At 35.9% G+C, this 22,074-nt stretch overlaps 2 protein-coding genes across 3 annotated transcripts in view; both read right to left on the reverse strand.

Moving 5' to 3' along the window:
- The window catches only part of BRIP1 (BRCA1 interacting DNA helicase 1), a 448,227-nt gene extending 441,507 nt beyond the window's left edge, over window positions 1-6,720 (reverse strand). Inside the window, exons 1-3 of the mRNA XM_074223555.1 lie at window positions 6,654-6,720; window positions 1,298-1,421; window positions 463-574 (exon numbers count right to left, since the gene is read on the reverse strand). Of these exons, the coding sequence (XP_074079656.1) occupies window positions 463-574; window positions 1,298-1,390 (205 nt within the window). The 5' untranslated portion in view covers window positions 1,391-1,421; window positions 6,654-6,720. The remainder of the gene's footprint in view (window positions 1-462; window positions 575-1,297; window positions 1,422-6,653) is intronic.
- Window positions 6,721-7,539: 819 nt separating this feature from the next.
- The window catches only part of INTS2 (integrator complex subunit 2), a 44,145-nt gene continuing 29,610 nt past the window's right edge, over window positions 7,540-22,074 (reverse strand). For both annotated transcript variants that reach the window (XM_074223556.1, XM_074223557.1), the window contains 9 exons: window positions 20,759-20,923; window positions 18,588-18,789; window positions 17,832-17,957; window positions 15,052-15,253; window positions 13,305-13,526; window positions 12,722-12,829; window positions 11,032-11,137; window positions 9,711-9,887; window positions 7,540-9,496 (listed from right to left, as the gene is read on the reverse strand). In XM_074223556.1, the coding sequence (XP_074079657.1) occupies window positions 9,327-9,496; window positions 9,711-9,887; window positions 11,032-11,137; window positions 12,722-12,829; window positions 13,305-13,526; window positions 15,052-15,253; window positions 17,832-17,957; window positions 18,588-18,789; window positions 20,759-20,923 (1,478 nt within the window). In that variant the 3' untranslated portion in view covers window positions 7,540-9,326. The remainder of the gene's footprint in view (window positions 9,497-9,710; window positions 9,888-11,031; window positions 11,138-12,721; window positions 12,830-13,304; window positions 13,527-15,051; window positions 15,254-17,831; window positions 17,958-18,587; window positions 18,790-20,758; window positions 20,924-22,074) is intronic.

The raw sequence follows: 22,074 nt of genomic DNA on the forward strand, positions 1-22,074 counted from the left end.
TTCCTCTAGTGATAAGCCTCTGAGATTAACTGAGTTGGTCTTCCAATGAAAAAGAGACCACTATTAGGTTGATAGTTTAATCTTTCCATCATGGTAACACTAGCCGTGAATTTAATTCTAATGTTTGAGAAAGCAGGGTCACTTCCATTCATAATGAAACTTGAGTGTAGGGCTTTTGGAGAGGATTGTCATTGCTAGTGTTAGTAGCAGTAATCCTCCTCTTCATAATGAATAAAATGAATAATGACAACTTCTTCACAACTTCTATGTTGTATACTGTACACATGAGGAACCTAAGGTTCAGGAACTTGCCCAAAGTCAAAAGAAAATGTTAAAACCAAAACTTGAACCCAGGTCGTTTGAATCCTGGCACCACAGCTATTTCCACTCCAGCATTCAAGACTCTGGATTGTCCATTCAGAAGTTGAGAAGGAGACTGAAAGATATCTAAAAGCTACTCACCATTGAGCGACTGCTGCCATGCCAAAGCAGAACAAAGTAGGGCTAAGCTTTTCCCACTTCCTGTTGGGCTCTCCAACAAACAGTGTTGCTTACTGTTTAATCCTCTAACAATCTATTGATACCAAAAATAATGACATAATCAACTTATGTTAGCTCACCAGAAACTGCCTTCATCAAAAATGGGAATTGAATAGCATCTAAGAAGTTAAAAACCAAGCAGAAAAGTCATGCATGCAGTAGAAGAGGTTTGATTACGTTTTATCCATGCCAAAAATTCGGAAGGATCTATGCATACATTTTGTATTGGAAGAGAAAAAAATAAAAGCAAAATTTGTTTTGTAAGGCCCTGCATTTTCACAAAATCATTTAGTCCCATAGTATACAGGATGATGTGCTTACAAGAAAAACTAATAATGGAAAATTATTCTCTATGTACTAAATGGCTGAGTATACTGTTGAAAGTAATATGTTCCAAAGACCAAAGACTATTTACCACCAAATTGGGGGGAAAAAAGCGTTATATTATCATGTAATTTTACTATCCCATACTTTATTTTTCTTCCTTAAAGGATATGATTTCTCTGTCATCACATTCAACTGAGATCAATGTATAACATGGAACCAATGTAAACACTAAAAGAATGCCTTCTGTGGGAGGTGGGGGGAGGGAAGCAAGAATGGGGGAAAAATTGTAAAACTCAAAATAAAATCTTTCTTTTAAAAAAAAGAAAGTAAGAAAAAAAAGAAAGCAATAAGTTCCCTAAAACAAACAGAAGCTGTTCTGAATGTTTTTCATTCTATTAACACTGTAAATGGTCTTCTGGAATCTACTTACAGAATTCATCATAGCAAGCTGTGATGGGTAAGCTTTACAAGGGAAGTGAATCTTCACTCCACCAATAATGTATTCAGATAATGTTGAAGACATTGTGATTTCTTTCCTTGTTTCAAATTCCTTCCTACAACACAAAATTTAAATGAATATTAAAATACTAAAACAAAACACCCAATAATTTAAAAGTAACTGAACTAAATAAAAAGATGGAAATTGCATAGGATCACAAAAGGAATCTCAGAATACTCATTTGACAGATGAGAAAACTGAGGCTAGAAGAGGCTAAGTGATTTGCCCAGGTGTTATGTGATAGAGGGAATATTTGAAACCAGATTCCATGATACCAAACCCAGCTCTCTTTATATTCTATAACTATGCCTCTTCAATTTACTGGTCTGCCTCCACTGAAATCCTGTTTCTTCATTTGTTTCGGTAACCCTGGGTTCTTAATAAGTAGATCACAGACAACTGGCAAAGTATTTTGTAGAGTGAAAGGGAGAATAGCATGGAGAAATTCTGAGAGGTTGACAGATCAGTCGCAGGGTGATGAATTTTTCAGTTACTCTCAAGTACCTCTGCCAGGTCACGAAAGGATATCTCTAAGGCCTCTTTTGGCTTTAAAATGAATGAAACTCAGTTTCTGAAGATAGTCTCAATTTTTGAAGCTGACTCTTCACCTTTTTCCAAATACCCCTTTTCAGGCAATGGGCAGAAGTCTATAGTAAAATGAGAGATTGTCTACATGCAGCTTAAGAGGAGAATTCAAGGGGCGGCTAGGTGGTGCAGTGGATAGAGCACTGGCCTTGGAGTCAGGAGTACCTGGTTTCAAATCTGGTCTCAGACACTTAATAATAATTACCTAGCTGTGTGGCCTTGGGAAAGCCACTTAACTCCATTTGCCTTGCAAAAACCTTTTAAAAAAGAAAAGAGGAGAATTCAAGGCCTCTGCATCTTGAACCTCAACCTTCTTTGGAAAAGAGATTCTGGGGACAGAGGCAAGATGGCAGCATGAACGTTGCATTCCCCAACAACTGCAACCCCCCACCCCCAAAAAACAAACAAATGAGGGCTCTATTCAAAATTAAGAGGGGCAGAACCCACAGAAAGACAGTGATACATTTTCTCAGTCCAAGATAACTTAAAACTTCTGCAGGAAAGGTGTGTTTCACCAGGACCAGGGACTGGAAAAAAAAGCCACAGTACAGTGCAGTGCAGTGCAGCCCAGCCCAGCCCAGCCCAGCCCAGAGATCACTGGCAACAGCCTGAAGGGGCAGGGAGAGAACTCTGCTGCACCTGGGTGAGTGTGGAGTGAGGAGCACCTGCCTCAGAATCTGCTGCAAGAATTGGGAGAAAGCAGCCTGCACCCCCCCAGAGATTTCTCTGGTAGGAGTAGTACTCTGCCATTTGCCTACACTCAGACCCAGGTTGCAGTTTGGGCTTCCATACTAAGATAGCTGGATCCCCCTCCAGGCAGAGGGAAGTATAGGATCATCTACATATCAAAGCACAGGCAAGAGAGCTTAAGACCTTGGAGGAATAAAGGTTCCAGCTGGGTATCCCCCCCCCAAAAAAAAACAACCCCAAAGCCTTGGAAGTGCTGTAAATTAGCCTGAGGAAATGAGTAAACAACAGAAAAAGAAGGATCTGACCATAGAGAATCACTTCAGTCCCATGAAAATCAAAACACATACTCAGATGAGGACAAAATCGAAGCTTCCATATCCAAAACTTCTAAGAGAAATAGAAAATGGGCTCAGACTATGGATAAACTCAAAAAAGACTTTGAAAAGCAATTAAAGTAGGGGCAGCTAGGTGGCGAAGTGAATAGAGCACCGGCCCTGGAGTCAGAAGTACCTGGGTTCAAATCCCGTCTCAGACACTTAATAGTTACCTAGCTGTGTGGCCTTGGGCAAGCCACTTAATCCCATCCACTTGCAAAGAAAAAAAAAGAAAGAAAGAAAAGCAATTAAGGGAGGTGGAGGAAAAACTGGGAGGAGAAATGAAAGTGGTACAGAAAAATCATGAAAAACAAATCAAAAGTATGGTGAAAGATATACAAAAAAAAATACTGCAGAAAATAATATGTTAAAAACCAGTTTAGGTCAAAGGGGAAAAAAAGCAAAACAAAAGGCAAATGAGAAGAATGCCTTAAAAAGCAGAATTAGCCAGCTGGAAAAGGGGATAAAAAAAGCTCTCTGAAGAAAATAACTCCTTCAAATGCAAAATGGAATGAAAGGAAGCTGATGACTTTGCAAGAAAGCAGGAAGAAATTAAACTCATCCAAAACTCTTCCAAAAAAAGCCAAAATTTAGAAGAAAATGTGAAATACATTTGGAAAAACAACTGAAAACTTGAAAATAGATCCAGAAGAAAAAATCTGAAAATTATTGGACTATCTGAAAGGCACGAACAGGAGAAGAACCTAGACTTCTTTTTCAAGAAATAATAATACAGCAAAATTGCCCTGAGATTCTAGAAGCAGAGGGTAAAATAGAAATCCAGAGAATTCAACAGTCCCCTCCTGAAAGAGATCCCAAAAGAAAAACTTCCAGGAATATTATAGCCAAATTCCAAAACTCCCAAATCAAAGTGAAAATTCTAAAAGCTGCCAGAAACAGACAATTCAATTACCAAGGTTCCATAGTCAGGATTACACAGGATCTGGCAGCATCTACATTAAGGGCTCGGAGGGATTGGAATATGATATTCCAGAAGGCAAAAGATCTCGGTTTACAACCAAGAATCAACTACCCAGCAAAAGTGAACATCCTCTTTCAGGGGAAAAGATGGATTTTCAATGAAACAGGGGACTTTCAAACTTTCCTAACAAGACAACCAGAGCTGAACAGAAAGTTTGATCTCCAAGTACAGGGCTCTGGTGAACCACAGAGGAGGTGGAAGAGAGGAACTAACTATGAAAAACTTAATGATATTGAACTGTTTGTATTCCTGCATGGGAAGAAGATATGGATAACTCATATGAACTTTCTCATTTATAAGAGCTGTTAGAAGGAGCTTATATAGACAGGGCACAGGAAGGAGTGGAATATAATGGTATGATGTGGTAAAGGGATGGAGTCAATGGGTAATGGGGGAAAGTACTGGGAGGAAGGAAAAAGGAGATGAGGAAAAAACTGAGAGATTTCACATCAGTCAAAAAAAAAAAGCTTTTTCATTGGAGGGGAGGGGAGAAGGCAAGGGGGAATGAGTGAGCCTTCATTCTCATCACAAATGGCTCAGGGAGGAAATGACATACACACTTAATAGGGTGAGAAAATCTATCTTGCCCTGGAGAAGGATGGGAGGAAAGGGATGGGATGAGGGGGAATGGGGGGAGGGAAGGGGGGAATAAGTGATAAAAGAGAGGGAAGATCAAGGGAGAGAGTACTCTGATTCAACACACTTTTGGACAGGGCTAGGATGAAAGGAGAGAGAGAGAGAGAGAAAGAATAGAATAAATGAGAGTGGGGAGAAAGAGAGTGGAGGTACAGCTAGTTACAGCAACTATGAGAAAAATATTGAAGCAACTTCTCTGGTGGACTTATGATAAAGAAAGCAACTCACCCCAGAGACAGAGTCATTGGAATCTGAACACAGACTGAAGTACATTTTGTTTTCTTTTCTTTTCTCTCTCTCTATTCTTGAGGTTTCCCATCTTCTTGGGGAGGAGGGGGTTTATGTTTATTCTTATGTTTACTCTTATAACATTCAATTTACATCAATGTATGGCATAGAAACAATGTAGAAACTGTCAGACAGCTTTCTTGGGGGGAGGGAAGGGAGGAGGGGGGAAAATTGTACAATTCAGAGCCTTGCAAAAAATGATAGGTACATATTACTATTGTATATAATTGGAAAACAAATAAAATGTTTAAAAAAAGAGAGATTCTGAATTCCCTAGACATCATGATCTTGGGACTTTAACCTTCCATCAGGGAAAGGAAATTTCCAAGATAACAATAACTATGAGAGTTTCCCTGTGAGTAAACCAAGTTCAACAGTTCCTAAATTCAAGAGTTCCAAGCACTGGATCATCTCTAAAGCAGGGGTTCTTAACCTGAAGTTTTATGAACAATTTTTTCCTTAAATATTTTGATAAGTCTATTTCACCATAATTGGTTTCTTTTGAAATCCTATGTATTAGGGGCGGCTAGGAGGCGCAGCAGATAAAGCATCGGCCCTGGAGTCAGGAGTACCTGGGTTCAAATCCAGTCTCAGACACTTAATAATTTACCTAGCTGTGTGGCCTCCGGCAAGCCACTTAACCCCATTGCTTTGAAAACTTATAAAAAAAAATCACTCTGGGAGAGGTAGACCCTTGGGATTTCGGGCCAAAACGGAAACAAATACAATTTACATTTACTCTGAGTCAATCTGGACCCAAACAATGACCAAGTGGGGTTTGGTCTGGGATCTGTAGTTGGCCAATCAAAGAGATAATCTGTGGATAGAGGAAGACTTGGAGGCCCCAGGGCAGAAAAAGACAAGTCTAAAGTCCCAGAGCTAGGGGTCTTCTCAGTCAAGTCCACAAGCATGCCGGAAGACCAGCAAGCTCTGGAGCACAAGCTTGCTGGTGCATAATTGAGGCTCGCTCTCCTCCATTAACCTGAGAGTTCCTGGAAGATTGGAGCTGATGGAAGCAATGCAAAAACTAACTGACTGCCCTGGGGGGGGGGGGGGCAAGATTAGGGGGAAAAACTGAAAAAAATCCAAAATAAATAAAATCTTTCTAAAAAAAGAAAAAAAAAGATTGGGGCTGACTTTGCCCTTTGGCACGCGGGGGCTGGCAGGGGCTCGAAGCGCAGGGGCTGGTTGTGGGGCGCAGGCCCGGCCAGCTCGGGGGTCAAGGGGGGGCCGGGCAGCCCAGCCAGCTCCTCATTTTCCGGATGAGGGAGCTGAGGCTCTCAGAGGCCTCAGTTTCCCCACTTGTAAAATGGGAGCGGGGTGCGGCGCACTGCATCCAATGGACAGACGGGCCGAGGCCCAGCTGCTGCCGGGGTGAACCCCATTAGGAGGGGAGTCTCGGGCGCAGTCCCCATGGGCCCGCCCCTCCATCTCTCCCATCCCCCCCCTTTTTCTGCTTGCTCGGCGGCCCGGCCCCCCCCCCCCCCCGGGGCCAGGACCCCAGGACGTGCGTGCGCGCGCAGCTCTCCCTCCCACTGGGTCCAAATTCCCGCCACGGGAGGCGCGGGGCTGCGGCGGCCCCCGTCCTTCTGGGGGCTAAAAGGTCTGAGGCAGAAGAGATCCCCGGTGGCAGCCGGGGGGGAAAGGGGTAGCGGCCTCTCGGCGGGAAGCCCCTCCGTGCCCACGGGGAAGGAGGCCTCGGGGACCCGGCCTGCCCCAGGGCCGCCCCTACCTGGGCTCCGCCAGCAGTCCCCGGCTGCCGCCCCGCAGCTCGCCCGGACACCCCTGCAAAGCGAACCTTCCCCGACACTTCCCGCCTCCGGCCCCCGGCGCTATCCGCCGCCAATCCGCGGCGAGAACTGGAAATAGCCAATCGTCGGGCAGGAGTGCGAAGGGAGTCAGCCAATGGTGGCGCGGAGATCGGGGGGCTGGCCTCACTTAGCCAATCGCCGCCAAAAGATGAGCCGAGCAAACCAAACTAAGACAGGCGGAGCCTAGGGAGCCAATCTTAGCGGGCCCGAGAAGAGGCTTCCGTTTTATCGGAGATCAGTTAACATGTCCCAAAAGCACTCTACCTACAAAAATTATTTTTAAGTTCTAATCGTTTCAACATCAACAAAATATAAATTTCTCTCTCAGAGATTCAGCTTGTTTGACTTTTTACTACATTCAGCATAATAAAAAATTCTAAAACAACCTTGTCTTGAAATTGGTCTTTTCTCCTAATCCATAGCAGCAGTGTTTTCTAGTTAGATTTGGGTTTAGAGAGAACACCCTCGAACGCTCAATATAAATATTTGCTAAATAACCCCAGTCCCTTCCCCTTCTTTAATTATTTGTTTGTCAGCTTGTTTGTTTTTTGTCTGTTGTCTGCCCTTTTTTTTGTGGGCTCCTAGAGGATTGCCACTGTTGTCTGCCTTTTTCTATTTTTCAGTTCTTAGCACTGTGCCTAGGAAATACTGGGTACTTAATAAAGGTTTACTTACTGGCTGGCTTGTAAACAAAATTTAAAGAGATATTAGGAAGTGCAGTTTTTGGTTCAAAAGTAATTTGAAGAAATGTACAAAAAAATTCAAGTCCATTTGATATTAATAGTATGAATGTTTATAAACAAATATTCAAAAGTTGCACACATTTTCCCCTTAAATCAAAAAATTTATATTGCATTGTGACAAATTTTACTTTTTAACATAAAATACATGAATAATAAATTTTGCCAATGTATTTTACATCATTTATTTACAGAGCAACAAATATGTAACAGCAAGTTCTGACTAGTAGTCTGAAAAAAAATAGATTGGAATGTGTATTGTTCGTTTATTTAGAAAATATACTTCAACCATTTCTGAAGTCCAATAAAAAGACAGCCTATGAATCCAAACTATTCCAAGGTTGAAGTTTTAAAAGAAAGCTGCAAGTTGTTTCTTTGTGGGAATATAAAAATGGTTTAATTAAAAATATGAAAATTCTTGTAATGCTATTAAGTTTAAATGCTTTCACTTTGCCCTAGATTGTTAATCAAAAGTTGAATATAAGAAAAGTTAGAAATATATTATGAAATGTAATATTGTACACTTAATGGTTCTTTTAAAAAATTATTATTTGACTCTGAAAGAGTTACTGTCAATATAATCCCATTTTAACAAAGGAAGGAAATGGGATATAACTATAAACCAGAAAGAAAGCTAATTCCTTTACTTTGATGTGATATTGTCTTATCATTCTATTTACTTTCATGTAAAACACAGGGGTCCATTCAGACTGCAAGAGTTTATCATCCAGGTACACCAAAAAAAACAAAGAAAAGTGTATTTAGGGTTGGACACTGACTTCTTCAGTATACAAAATGAAGATGAGGGGCCCTGACTTCACATAAGAATATCTAACTCGAAGGAAAAGTTATTCCACATAGCTCTACATTATAACATACTATGATGACATTCCCCATCACCCAGTTTTCCTGAGGATCACAATTATTATGGGTAAACACAGAATTTTTTTTGTTTTTTTTTAACCAAAGACCTCCTGAAATGCAGAATTCTTAATGACAAACCAAGAGATCACTAACTCAATGGGTTTTATTGCTCTAATTTTTGTTTAATTAGACATCTTTGAACTTTACCCCTTGAAACATTAGATAAGTTAATTAACATTATAAAAATAAACATATTTTTTAAAAACTAACAGACCTTTCAGGATCTACTTTGCAAAAAAGGTGTTTCTGTAAACACTTTTAAACCAGTATCATAAAATTCCAAATTATTCAAGTACCTCTGACATATGGCTTCACACAATAACAATAATTGAAGCATATATGTAAAATTTTTAAAGTCCTCATCTGCAATTCCATGGAAATCATTTAAAAAAGTAATTTGCTTTTCTTAGTCTTCTTAACACTAATCCTTGAGAATGAGAATTCATCTTGCATTATTTGCATTGCAAGTCCTTGAGGTTTCTATTTGGGTATCTAACCCCTGATTTTCCCTGAATTCTCCCTTCTTTTGATTCTTCTTTCTCTTTACCATCATTGCAGCACTCAGTCCCAAGCTGAAAGCCAAAATGAACACTAAGGCTACGTAAAGATTTCAAAGAAAATTAAAAGCATGGAATATGCTTTTCGCACTTCAGAAGCTAAACATGATGCCGAAATCACTGGAAAGAAGCTCAATTAACAACTGCTACTAAGACAAACATACCAGCAAACTAAATCCATATACTTTCATCCAAAAACAGGCAAGGTATAAAGCATAATTCTCAGCAGGTCAAGTTTGAGTTCAGTTGTATATTGTCTTTTTTTTTTGATTCCAAGACACTACTGTTTTTCATTCAGTAAAACAGTTGTTATCAAAAGCAGAATCATGGTTGGTTTATGCTGCACACAGCTTCAATTTCATTCATTTCTTTGTTAAACTCCACTAACACTCATGTTTATTATTTCAATTATTGTGCTTTCAATACACTGGCATAGTTGCACATCAGGATCCATGCTTCCTAGATCCCTGGCTCCATTTTTATATGCTAGATCTTTGCATATTCCAGACCATCCACTTCTTTTCTCCTTCAGTTGCTGAAGACCTAAAAATAAAATGAGAAGAAAACAAAATCAAGACAAAGAAGTTGGTCTTGTGTTCAAAGAGTCATAGAACCTCAGGATATAGGGGGGAAAAACTTAGTGGCTTTTCTAAGGTAGGCCAAATAATAAACCTCTTATCACATAACGAGTCTTTGCTTAAAAGTCCTCAAAACTTTGTGTCTATGAAAATTTTAAGAGATCTGGATAATTACTTACGTGTAATAATTGGATCTATATCTCTCGTCTGTGTGGCAACATCAGAGGCACAAACTTGTCCTATCTGGATCAACAAAGACATAATGTCTTCATACAGTGGAGGAAAAGCTTGACAAAAAGACACCAAACTTGGCAGAGTTGGCATGAAAAAAGCATACCGCTTAGTCTGAGTTAAAACTGTTGAAAGAAAATAAATAGATTTGAAGAGATGCAAATATAAATTTTAATATCCAAAACCTGGCTTTTAGTATCTTATGATTCATGTGTTTAAAATGCTTTCCTCAAAGAATCAAAAAAAGACACCATTCTGTCCCTGAAAAGGTGGGAAACCAAGACTATTATATATACAAATAATGCATATATTTTCAAGACAAGAATATATTGATTGTTTTTGCTGAAGTGTTTTATTTACTCTTCTTTTTTTATCTTTGTTACAAAGGAACTGCTTGCTAAGCAGAGAAAGAAGGAGGAGTATATTCAGAAATGAAGGTGATATTAAAAACGAAAAGGTGATCATTATTTTAATTTATGAACTAAAAATAATAGTTTAATACAATATCCCATGAAATCTATGGATACATTTAATATACTTTAACCTTAAATTTTACATATGATATTTTACTAGAATTTCTCTACCAAAAAGGGGTCTGAATTAGAGATGGTATTTTTTATTATTTTTAAGTTCTTGCTTTCTACTAATATTCATAAATCATAAGAACTACAAGTAATTATATATGACAGATAATTTAACCATTATCTTCACTTAAAAATATGACAAGTATTTTTAAGACATTGTAAATTCATCTTTTCTATCACAGATATGATAGATTTAGTGACTTTTAAAAATTTGTCATTTTTACAAATAAGCAGTCATTATCCATAATAAAAATTCACAAATTACAAGGTAGACTGTGATGGTTTATCAGCTTAGCAACTTAAAACATAAATCATATTGAGGATAACACATCTTCAGAGAGGCAGCATTGTGTGTGTGTGTGTGTGTGTGTGTGTGTGTGTGTGTGTGTAGCAGAAAAAGCACTAGAATCAGATGACTCTGGTACAAATTCCTGGCTCTGACATTATCTGTCTGACCATACATGAAATCATTCCACCTCTTTGAGTCTCAGTTTCCTCCTCTGTAAAATAGAATACTATTTACACATCAAAAAACTATGTTTTATTATTTTAGGAATATGTACTACATATTTAAAAATATGTAAAATTATGAATTTGGAACAATTACAATGACTCAAGTCATCTTACATCATCATTAGTGATATTTACAAATTGAATTATGTCTCTTGGAAGTCCAGTGACATACCTGTCAGCATCGTTCCCATGACATTGATAGCTAATCGAGCCACACTTAGTGATTTTGGTAATGCATATTGTATACATAAGAAAGAAAGCAACTGGATAGCAAATACCTAAAAGCAAAAATATATATATATATATTAAAATGTTTAAAGGTATTCAGTCAACAAATATTTACTGTGGAGAAAAAAAAAGATGAAAATCATCTCTGACCTAAAGGAATTTATTACAATTTGACAAAGAAGAGAGCTCTAAGACAGATGTATTTTTGTCTTATTTGTGTTCAAATGCAATCAATGTAATGAGACATTCAGAAAAGGAATACAGCATGTACATGTATAGTATGGCTAGGTGGTGCAGTGGATAAAGCACTGGCCCTAGAGTCAGGAGTACCTGGGTTCAAATCCAGGCTCAGACAATTAATAATTACCTAGCTGTATGGCCTTGGGCAAGCCACTTAACCCCATTGCCTTACAAAAAAAACTTAAAAAAAAAAGAGTACATGTGAAGTGCTTAGCTTTGATAAAAAGATCCACCCTTCACTAGCAGTTGGAATATAGCGAAAAAATAGTAGAGGATGAAGTCAGAGGGACATAAGATGTGAAGATAAGAAAGAAGGGAAAATCAAGACAAATAGCCTTCTTCAGTAAAGGATGAGAGACATCCTCAGAAAAGGACAGGAAAAGGAGTACAGTGGGAAACAGTTTGAAAAGACACTAATGATAAATAGTCAAGAAGAGTTGAAGAATTGCTTTGTTTCAAAAGAGCCTTCAATCAGCTCATCAATATTAGCTGAATGCAACTGAAAGAAAATAGTGAAGGTAATCCAAAGTCAGTTTTGACAAAAGGATAAACAATGGGTTCAAGTGTAGATGGTAGGTATAGGCTTGAAGTATGTCTCCAAAGGATTAAAAATCGGAAGGAAGTAGAGTATAATCAAAGCAGAGGTCACAAACCAGGAAAGTACAAAAAAGTGGAAGGATGAGGAGGAGGTCATAGTAAAGACGAGTGGTAATGGTGGTGGTGGTAGTGGTAGTGGTAGTAGTAGTAGTAGTAGTAGTAGTAGTAGTAGTAGTAGTAGTAGTAGTAAGGCACAAGGAGAAATCAATTGATTTATGTTACTATGAGACAAAGTAGTTTCAGGGATATTTGGGAAATGACAACCTATACTGTCTGAAGGTCAAGGAGAAAGGTAATGGGAAATAATAGCAGACAGGTTTAATGGTCTTTGTAAGAATAAGGAACTTAGATATAATCCAGTTTATAGTAGGGAAATTTGGGAACCTAGAAAATAATGATCTAAAGAGCTAAACATTAAGAAAATTAATTTTTTCTTCCTTAAGGATATTTCTCTCTCATCACATTCAAGTTAGATCAATGTATACCATGGAAAAGAGTGTAAAGACTGGCAAATTACCTTCTGTGGGGGGGTGGGGGAGGGAAGCAAGATTAGGGGAAAAATTGTAAACTCAAAATAAATAAAATCTTTAAGAGAAAAAAAATTAGTTTTACAATTAAGAAATGGTATAGTTTGGAATAAAGAAAAGTTTGAAAGCTAAGAGACCAGTAAGAGGTTACTACTTACTTTACATAATAAATGGAAGTGTTAAAAAATATTTTTGAGGTAAACACTCAAATTTGCTATTAAGACTCAAAACTGAACAAAAATTATCAGATACACTAAATGGATTCATTACCTGTTTTTCAAGTTCTGGCTGAGCTATGAGCTCAGGAATAAAATCCAGGCAGATGTGCATAGAAGGAATACCTGCCACTGTTAGTGGCAAAAGTTCACATGGATAACCCTATTCCAGTATGAGGGGGGAAAAAACATTAGTTAGAGGCATATTATTAACTAATGGTATTTTCTAGCTATGTCATTATATTTGAAGAGGCTACTATCCTCATTTCACAGACATGTGAATCAAGGTTCAGTTTTAACAAAGCTAAGATTTGACAATCTCTGATCCTGTGACTTTACAGTCAATATATAATCCAACTGCAGATCCAATGGCCATTAAGATTTCTTATCGCTACATAGAGTGGAAGGAACACACAGAAGGGATAGTTCAAGACAACTATCCTCATTGTACTCTTTTTTCATTTTTTAATAAAATGCCTTGGTGATAAATGCTATTAATAACATATTTGGATTTTTCTCCAGATCTATAAATGAATATAAAAGCAAATGAAATCCCAGGGACACTCCCCACTGAAATTATCCTTTGCCAGGCCTCCAAAACAAAATGAAAACAAAGCATAATTTTTTTGGTAACAAACCTGAAAATGAACAAGTTTAGCAATGTTGGGATCAGCAATGTACATTTGGTGTAATAAACAGCAGATAAGGCACTGAACTTCTCGAAGGTTACAAAGCAAATTGTCATCCCCTTCTTCTATTACCATATTGTTAGTAGCAATAGCACTCTGAATAATACCCTTAGTTTTCTCCTCTTCAGTAGGGAGGCAAATTTCTAAAAGAATCTGGACAGCAGCACTGTCCTACAAAGGAACAAAACACAATGAATGTGAGAAATCTTGTTTTTAAACTAAATTTGATTCTATATGATTTGATTCTATATGATTCTATATAAAACCTAATTTGTTATAACTTACACCTAGTTCAAATACATAAACAAACAAGAAGAGTTGGCAATTTATGTCAGACATAGTGATTTGGAGCCACAACTAGACATACCACAGGTACAAATGTAAAGCAGGCTACCATCCCTTTCAGCACTATCCTCTACCATCTTCCTTCCTATCCTAACCCCCAGGGAACTATCTTGTATTTTATTCTTGCTCTTATTTGACTGTCAACTAATGCCATCATAAAGTGTTAATGGCAAAGCAAGATGTTAGTTCATAATGCAGAACTCAACTTAAGACCTTAAGTTGAGAGACATAAGAGGGATAGCCCATTATCTTATTTTGATAATAGGTTTATGACAAAGAATTCATTTCTTAGGTGTTAACCTGATGGATGGCAGTCATTATCACCAACTCTAACCCTGTCTCTATAAGAAGAAAACACTGTAAAAATTCTATCATGATTTGTTTTTAAACAATTTGTTAAAAGATTCAGGAACTATAAATATTTTATCTGGGATGGCCTCACCATAAAATTTGCACTATTTAGACTCATTCTAATAAATTTTTTTCTTTCCAATTGGAAAATTTCAGGTAATAATTGTAGCTATATTTTGTCTAGTTAAGCCTAGGGATTCTGCAGAATGTTTTCAAATGTATAAAATTGTAATACATAAGATTACAAAGTAAGTTAATTTTAGTGAAATGCAATTATAAAATGCAAAAAATAAAGAATCATAGACCCCAGGTTAAGAATCCATTTTGAAGTTCTAAAAGTGCTTTATATTTTCTCATCTCATAACTCTACAACATTCCTTCAAAGATATGAAGGCCAAGGTTTATTGGAGAATCAGGTAAAAATCTGTTTCACCCTAATGTAGTTTACACATTATATAATGAAACTGAACTATTAAGCTGCTGAGTTTTAAAAAACATAAACCAACAAACAGAAATTCAAGTGGTCTATTTTACTTCAACATATTTTAATTTGTAATTTGATCTACATGGATACTGAACTAATGGATATCACAAGCTCTCTGTTTCTTTATAAATAATATGGTCAAAATATTCATTAACTGGTGGCCAACTTTTGAGTGACAATACTTCTCATAACTTAGGATATGTTAATGCTTAGGCTCCAACTATTTAGCCCGTGATCACTTGCCATGACTCAAGGGTTACCAGAAGGATTAAAACATTCCTTATTATGATAGATGATAAGATTAGATTATCAAGCGCCTTGATTATTTTATCATTACAACAGAACTTTCCCATATGACTCCTGCTGAAGACAAATATAAACTTTTCCAAGAGGACTTTTATTACTAAGGAATGTGCCATCCATCAATCTGTACCCAGGATATATATAATTTGATCCATATTAGAATCAAATTCATTCAACAGAGAGGTACTTTACAATTAAGTTTTATCATATTACCTGAGCAGCCAGCAATGCATTTTTTAATTCTTCTCTGGTAACCTCTGGGGCATCAGCCTGTCCAACTAAGCCTAGTGTATTATTCGGGGCAGGTCTAATGTCCTGTTCTGCTGTTTCCTTCAGGTGCGAACTAAGGTAGGCTTTGGAAGCAAGAAGATACCCATTCAACATGTGCAGAGTTATATCCATCAGAGGGGGACATCTAACACACCAAAAAACAGAAAAACATGAAAATATGTATAAATTAGCTAGAGTACTTTCCAGATTGATCAATTAAAGAAAGTCAATGCTACAGAGTAACAGTGCTTTCCCAGTAAGAATTCCTAACTCCAGAAGAAATGAAAAGATAATTTTTTTCTTTTTTTCAAGATAATAATAACAAATACTATAATCAATAGGTGAATGTAGGTAAAGATTGATACATAACAAGTTTTTATAATGATTTTCCACTGCTAATTAAAGATACTTGGTGCTACCTGCAAATCCATGTCTTCTTAGACTCACTGCCTGTGACACCTTAAAAAAAAAAACTCTTAGACCAAAAATTATGATAAGTGATAAAACAAAGAGGAATAATGATGGAAAGAGCCCAAATTCATCCATTTGAATTTGGTTTTTCTCCTTTCTTTTTGGAGTTTTACTTTCCTCTTTTACCCACTAACTGCAGACATTTCCCAATGTCCAAATTTCAATTTGGTTCAAATCCAATGTTCTGTTGTTTTCTCCCATAAAAAACTCATGGACACCTAATACCTCCCTGCTCATAATTCAACTATATTCAAACCCAATGCCCACTACATTTTCATACAGATCTCCCAACAATACTTTAAATTTTTAAGCCAAACTACCAGTTTCCCTTCAAAAATGTCCAACCCAAGCTGGACTTTCCTAATTCTTTTAATAGCATCATTAGAGCCATAATTCAACTTCTCCCTTGTCCCACTACAATTAGTTACCAAATCCTTCCTTTTTTTTTACATTTTCTTTAGTTTTCTTTTTCTTTCTATTTTTGTTAGTATTGTCCTAAACTAGTCAGGACCTTATCACCTTATACCTGAAATAAGGTAACACCTTTCCAATTAGTCTCATCGTCTCTGACAACCCTCAACACCTTCCAATTTATTCTATACAACCCTAAATAAAATGTCTTCATCAAATCATTACTGCTTTAAAAACAACAAAATAGGGGCAGCTAGGTGGAACAGTGGATGGAGCACCAGCTGGGGAAACAGGACTTGAGTTTAAATCTGTTCTCAGACATATAATACTTACCTAGCTGTGTAACCTTAGGCAAGTCACTTAACCCCACTGCCTTGCAAAAACACACAAAAAACAACAAAACACTTTTGATGCTATTTACTTTAACATACTAAGTTCAAAACTCTTTAGCATATTAATCAAAAGACTTCCATAATAAGGGTACAGTTTACTTTATTAAAACACATTATTCAGGGGAGTCAGGAGGACCTGAGTTTGAATCCTGCCTCAGACACTTAATAATTAACTAGCTGTGTGGCCTTGGGCAATCATTTAACCCCATTTCCTTGCCAAAAAAAAAAAAAAGAAAAAGAAAAACCCTAAAACACATTATTCCCCGAAGTGAACCTTCATTTTTTAGCCACACAATCTGGTCTCCTTACGTTCCTATTTTTTTTTTAATTCTTTGCTCATTGTCACTTCTACCTGAAATATGATTCCCTTTTTTAATTGCTACTCATACTTCAAGGCCCAATGTACTTATTCCTCTTCTTGGAAACTTTCTCTGACCACAGCAAAAAATGAGCCTAGCTCCTCTAAATGCTGACTGATTTCATTGACTATCTCCATATCCAACTTTTCACTTTAATCACATACTGACTTGTATTGCTATTTAATTTTTTCTGTAATTGTTTTGCATCCTCAGTGAGACCTCAAAGGTAGACTCTGAATGCTTCTTTATGTCTCCCAAAATGCTCTGCATGCAGAAAAAATATAATAAAGAATTATGCTTGAATACATAAATGCAAGATCTTTCATAGTTAAAATTATTTATTCTGCATGAATTTTATTGGTCAATGTGGAAATAATGAAACCAATTTCCGAAATTGCTAGGAAGAACTGTTTTAAGAGTCATACTGGGGCAGCTAGGTGGCAGAGTGGATTACGCACCAGCCCTGGAGTCAGGAGTACCTGAGTTCAAATCCAGATTCAGATATTTAACAATTGCCTGTGTGCCCTTGGGCAAGTCACTTAAGCCCATTGCCTCAAATAAATAAAAAATTTTAACTAAAAGTTATACTATACTGGAAATGGACTCAACTGTACAAGATGCTAATTTTAACAATGCAACTATCTCCGCTCCCTACTGCCAGAAAGCCCAGTAAAACTTTCTCCCATTCTTTATCCAAAAAAAAGAATTTTAAATTTTATGTACAATAATTTGTAATTTAATTGCTTTATGATTTGTTCTTATTTTCTTTTCCTCTTGTTCTTATTTACCTCATTGAATAATATGCATGTGCTTTTCAACAGACTTTTTTTTGGGTTAAGATTTTTTTTTGGCTTGGGAATATCTAACCTACTAAATATAAATATTACAATCCCCTAGGAATGCATTTGCTAAAGCATATTTTAAATATTTATCAATGGACTACAATGTTCATGAACAATAACACCCCAAAAAATACTAGTTCAGGTTAGCTTCTCTATCAATACTAGGTAATGACATGGAACTTAACTAAATTTTGGGAATTCCCAAAGCAGAGTAGAATGAAAGAATATGAACATAAATGACACTTTACCTGTGAACCCTCTGATCACACCTTAGGACAATGAGAGGATCAATCATCAGGTCGTTCTGTGTGTACTTCTGATGTCTAACTAACTTCACTGATGGCTGCAGTGCATTAACTGTCATGACCCACAGCCTGATGAGAAAGTAAATCAGAAACCAAAAATTATTTCAACCTATCTGAAATATCTACCCATTCGATACAGTAAACCAGCCTACCTATGTCAGAAAGGATATGAGAAGGTAAAATGAGACAACCAATGGAAATACACTTTAATAGTTAGAAATTATGTAAATGCAAATTAATATTTACAAAATAAAAGACAGAAAAGTGAGGTCAAAAGGGATCAAAATTTATATTCTTAAATATCTTAAAATCTACTCACTATAGCAAGGCATATCTATTCTATGATTAGATATTAGTGTATCAAACAGAAAGCAAACAATTAAAATCACTGCAAGATTGTAATCACTGTAAGAAACTAGAAATTCAATTTTTACTAATTTTGGCCCAAAAAGTAAAAAAAAAAAAAAACTAAGTCTCTATTTCTTCTGTGATGAAGACAAAGTCATTCTTACCTAACTTTAAAATTCATTAATGATCTCTAATGCTTTTTAACATAAAGTACACTATTGATTTATAAGACAAATGTTCCATAATTATTGATATGACTGATAAAGAACTTTCAAAGATTAGCATAAAACAAATTATGCTGACTGTCTATTTAAGTGGTTTATGGCCTTAAGACAATTAAAAAGAAGTTACCTTCTAGGCATCACAGTATTAAGAACCATCCATAGTTTATTAACTGTTTGAAGAATTCTCCGTGGAACTCCCAAATTCAACAGCTGATTCATATTTGATGTTAAAACTTCTGCATATGGTATAAGTTCACTAGCAGAGACCAGAGTCAAATGTTCCAGAATCTGCATCACTTGTGTATGACTTACTTGGAGCACTGAAAATGCTGAAAAGAAAATTAGAATTCAGATAAGTTAAAAACCTTCTAAAGCTGCTGGACAGGAACATTATGCTCTTAGAATGAACAGACTTTGTGCAATTACCCTAGTTCAATGTTTTCAATAACTCAAGAAAAAGATGTGGCTAAAAAGTAAAATGAAACACATTATATTCTGTCATGGTCTTTTTATGATCTTGACTAACTTTACAAATCAGGAACTTAAGGAATATCCACATTACCTAGTAAGTAAATGGGTAAAAGGCAAGGAATGTGCAATTTTCAAAGCAACACAAACTATTAATAACTACCAAAAAACCATTCAAACTTTAATAGTCAAAGAAATTCAAATTAAAAGAATTCTAAAGGATGCATTCAATACATTTTTTCCTCATCCATTAACACAACAAAGACAGGTAAAACAATGAAATGTAATCTTGGGCCTATGTAGAAACATTTAAACTTACACATCCTAGACCTGTGAAGTGATTCAGTCTTTCTGCTGGTATATAATGAATTACAAAAATTAAATATATCCTTTAATCCATAGTCCTTAAGGATGTATTTAAAAGACAAAAAAGATCTATTTGTACAAAAGTATTCACTGGCTTGTAACAGTACAAAACTAAGCAGTGCTAGGGGGATCACTGAATAAATTGTGTCAAGACAACATAAAGAACATTAGTCTGCATTAAGACAATTATTAAAAAAAGACAACTGTAAATAAAAGAAATATCAAAGATTGATATAAAGAGATGTAGAAAGACAGAATCACACAATATGTACACTAAAAATACAGAATCACATAAAACAAATAATAGGGAAGAGAGAGACTTGACCTGCAATTTCATGAGTAAATCACAGGTTTGGAAACTCCCTCTACAAATGGAGATCAGTAAGTAAGGTATGCTCTTAGAGTTACTCAGAGCATTGAGAAATTACATGACTTGCCTAGGGTCACGCAGACAAGGGTCTCAGAGGTGGAATTAGAACCTGTTCTAAGTCTTCCCCACACCACAAAACTCAAAAAATGTACTAAGAAGAAAAAAATGAGAATACAAAGATAAAGATATCACTATAATTTTGTTAAAGTCAACATAATAATAACTAACATTTATACGACATTTACTCTGTCCTAAGTTTTCCAATTATTATCTCATTTGATCCTACACGAACCTGGGAGGTAAATATAAGCATGATCCCTATTTTAAAAATGAGAAAACTGAGGGAAAAAAGAGGTTAAGTAATTTGCCCAGATCACAGAGTTTGTAAGCAAATTAGGTCAAATTTGAACTCAGGTCTTCTTGATTCCAAGACTAGAAATAATATGCATAATTTTTTAAAAAATGAATTATAGTTTAAAGGTTTTTATATGATTTTAACTTTATTACTAACAATACTTATCTTTATTGAAGAATGTTGTTATATTGATTTTTTTAAAGAAATATCTTAATATGAGTAAGAACAAGTGGTTCAAGAACTAATATCTCAATCTCTAATTCCACTTGCATTGTAAGAATTAAACTAAATTCTACCATCTACATTCTGACAAAAATCTGCATTCAGAAAACTGTCTGGTCCAATAATCTATTAATGTAACATACATGAAGCATCTATTATTTTGCAATGCATTATGTCAATTCTATCCTACAGACCTTGTTCTAAAAAGCTTTTTCAGTATTTGAACACATACTAGATAGCTATTCCTACCAAAGACTGACCACCATCACAAACTATGTTGCTCTAATGTTGGTCCATTCAGTACAGTCTCTAGTTAGATGAAAAAGAACCTACAAGGATGAATTTCAAAAGGAAACAAAAATGATTCTCAGAGACTATGAACTCAGAACTATAGTTTAAAAACTCGACAAAATATTAACATCTTTAAAAGAAAAAGGTTTCATTACATTTAAATGTTTAAGTTAGCAAAGTATCAACAGGGATTGCACATATAATAAGCAAGAAAACTTTACTGTACCTTCTTGAAGTTGTTTAGGAGAGTGGTTTTTGGCAGTGTTAGTCAAAAGCATTCGACGTAGCAAGGCATCTGTCCCTGTAATTTCTTCTTCACATATCCAATCATCCACAATACATAAATGTGGGTAGTTAGTTGCAAGAAGACGCAATAAAGCAGAGTGTAACCCTTAAAAATTTGCAATAATTAATTAGACCACTTATGTTAAATACTCAAAGATTTTTTCTCCTTCCTTAGATTCTGATATTAATAAATGAATGTTTAGCAGTCTAATATCCAAAAGCACAAAAGATGATTACATACTGACACCTCCTAATGATGGCTCCAGTTAACTTTGCCACTAGTGATCAAAAGTCCCTCTGAAGGAGAATTACAATGACTGCTTAGAATCATACTTAAAAGATGAATTAGAGATGGAAAGAACTTTAGTGACAAATCATCTAATTTTAACAACGTATGCTAGGAAAATTTACAGGGTTTTAGATTCTCCTTGAATAAAAGAGATTTCTAATATCTCTCAATTTTTACACATGAAAAATAAAGCATTAATAAGAATTTTGCCACTGTCATAATTGAAGAAATTTTGGTATTTTTTCAAAAGCCATATAGTAAACAGAAGTTAGTTCAAACATTCTAGAATTGACAAGAAATTTTTATTCCATTCTAAAACTTCATGCTAAAAAATCTGTTAAATCTTCTCAATGAAAACTCAACTTTTGTCCAAAAATACACCTAAATAAATAATACAATACAACATAACATGAGACCATTTCAAGGCAAATCAGCTTTAAAAGAGACTCATAGCATTTTAGAGATGGAAACAGATCTAACAGATCTAACCCAAATTCATCATTTGACAGGTGAAGAAACTAAACTAGAGCCAAGGGAATTTAAATGACTTGCCCTCCATCCAGCTAGTTAATGATAAAATAAATATCTGGGGCCCAGATATTTTCCTTACTCCAAGACTGGTAACCTTTCCATTATACACACTGCCTCTCCACAACTCTCTTCCCATATTTCCTTATCTGTTGATTATGAATGACAATATTTACTTCTTACCTGATAGCAACAACTTAAAGATGAATGCACAACACATAAAAATATTATAGTGAGGCAAAAGGGTATTATTATGGGGTGGCTAGGTGGCACAGTAGATAGAGCACCAGCCCTGGAGTCAGGAGTACCTGAGTTCAAATCTGGCCTCATACGCATAATAATTACCTATCTGTGTGGCCTTGGGCAAGCCACTTAACCCCATTGCCTTGCAAAAACTAAGAAAAAAAAAAAAAAAGGTATTATTATTTCTACATTATGTA

Source organism: Macrotis lagotis, chromosome 2 (genome assembly GCF_037893015.1).
Source record: "Macrotis lagotis isolate mMagLag1 chromosome 2, bilby.v1.9.chrom.fasta, whole genome shotgun sequence".
Taxonomy (NCBI): Eukaryota; Metazoa; Chordata; class Mammalia; order Peramelemorphia; family Peramelidae; genus Macrotis; species Macrotis lagotis.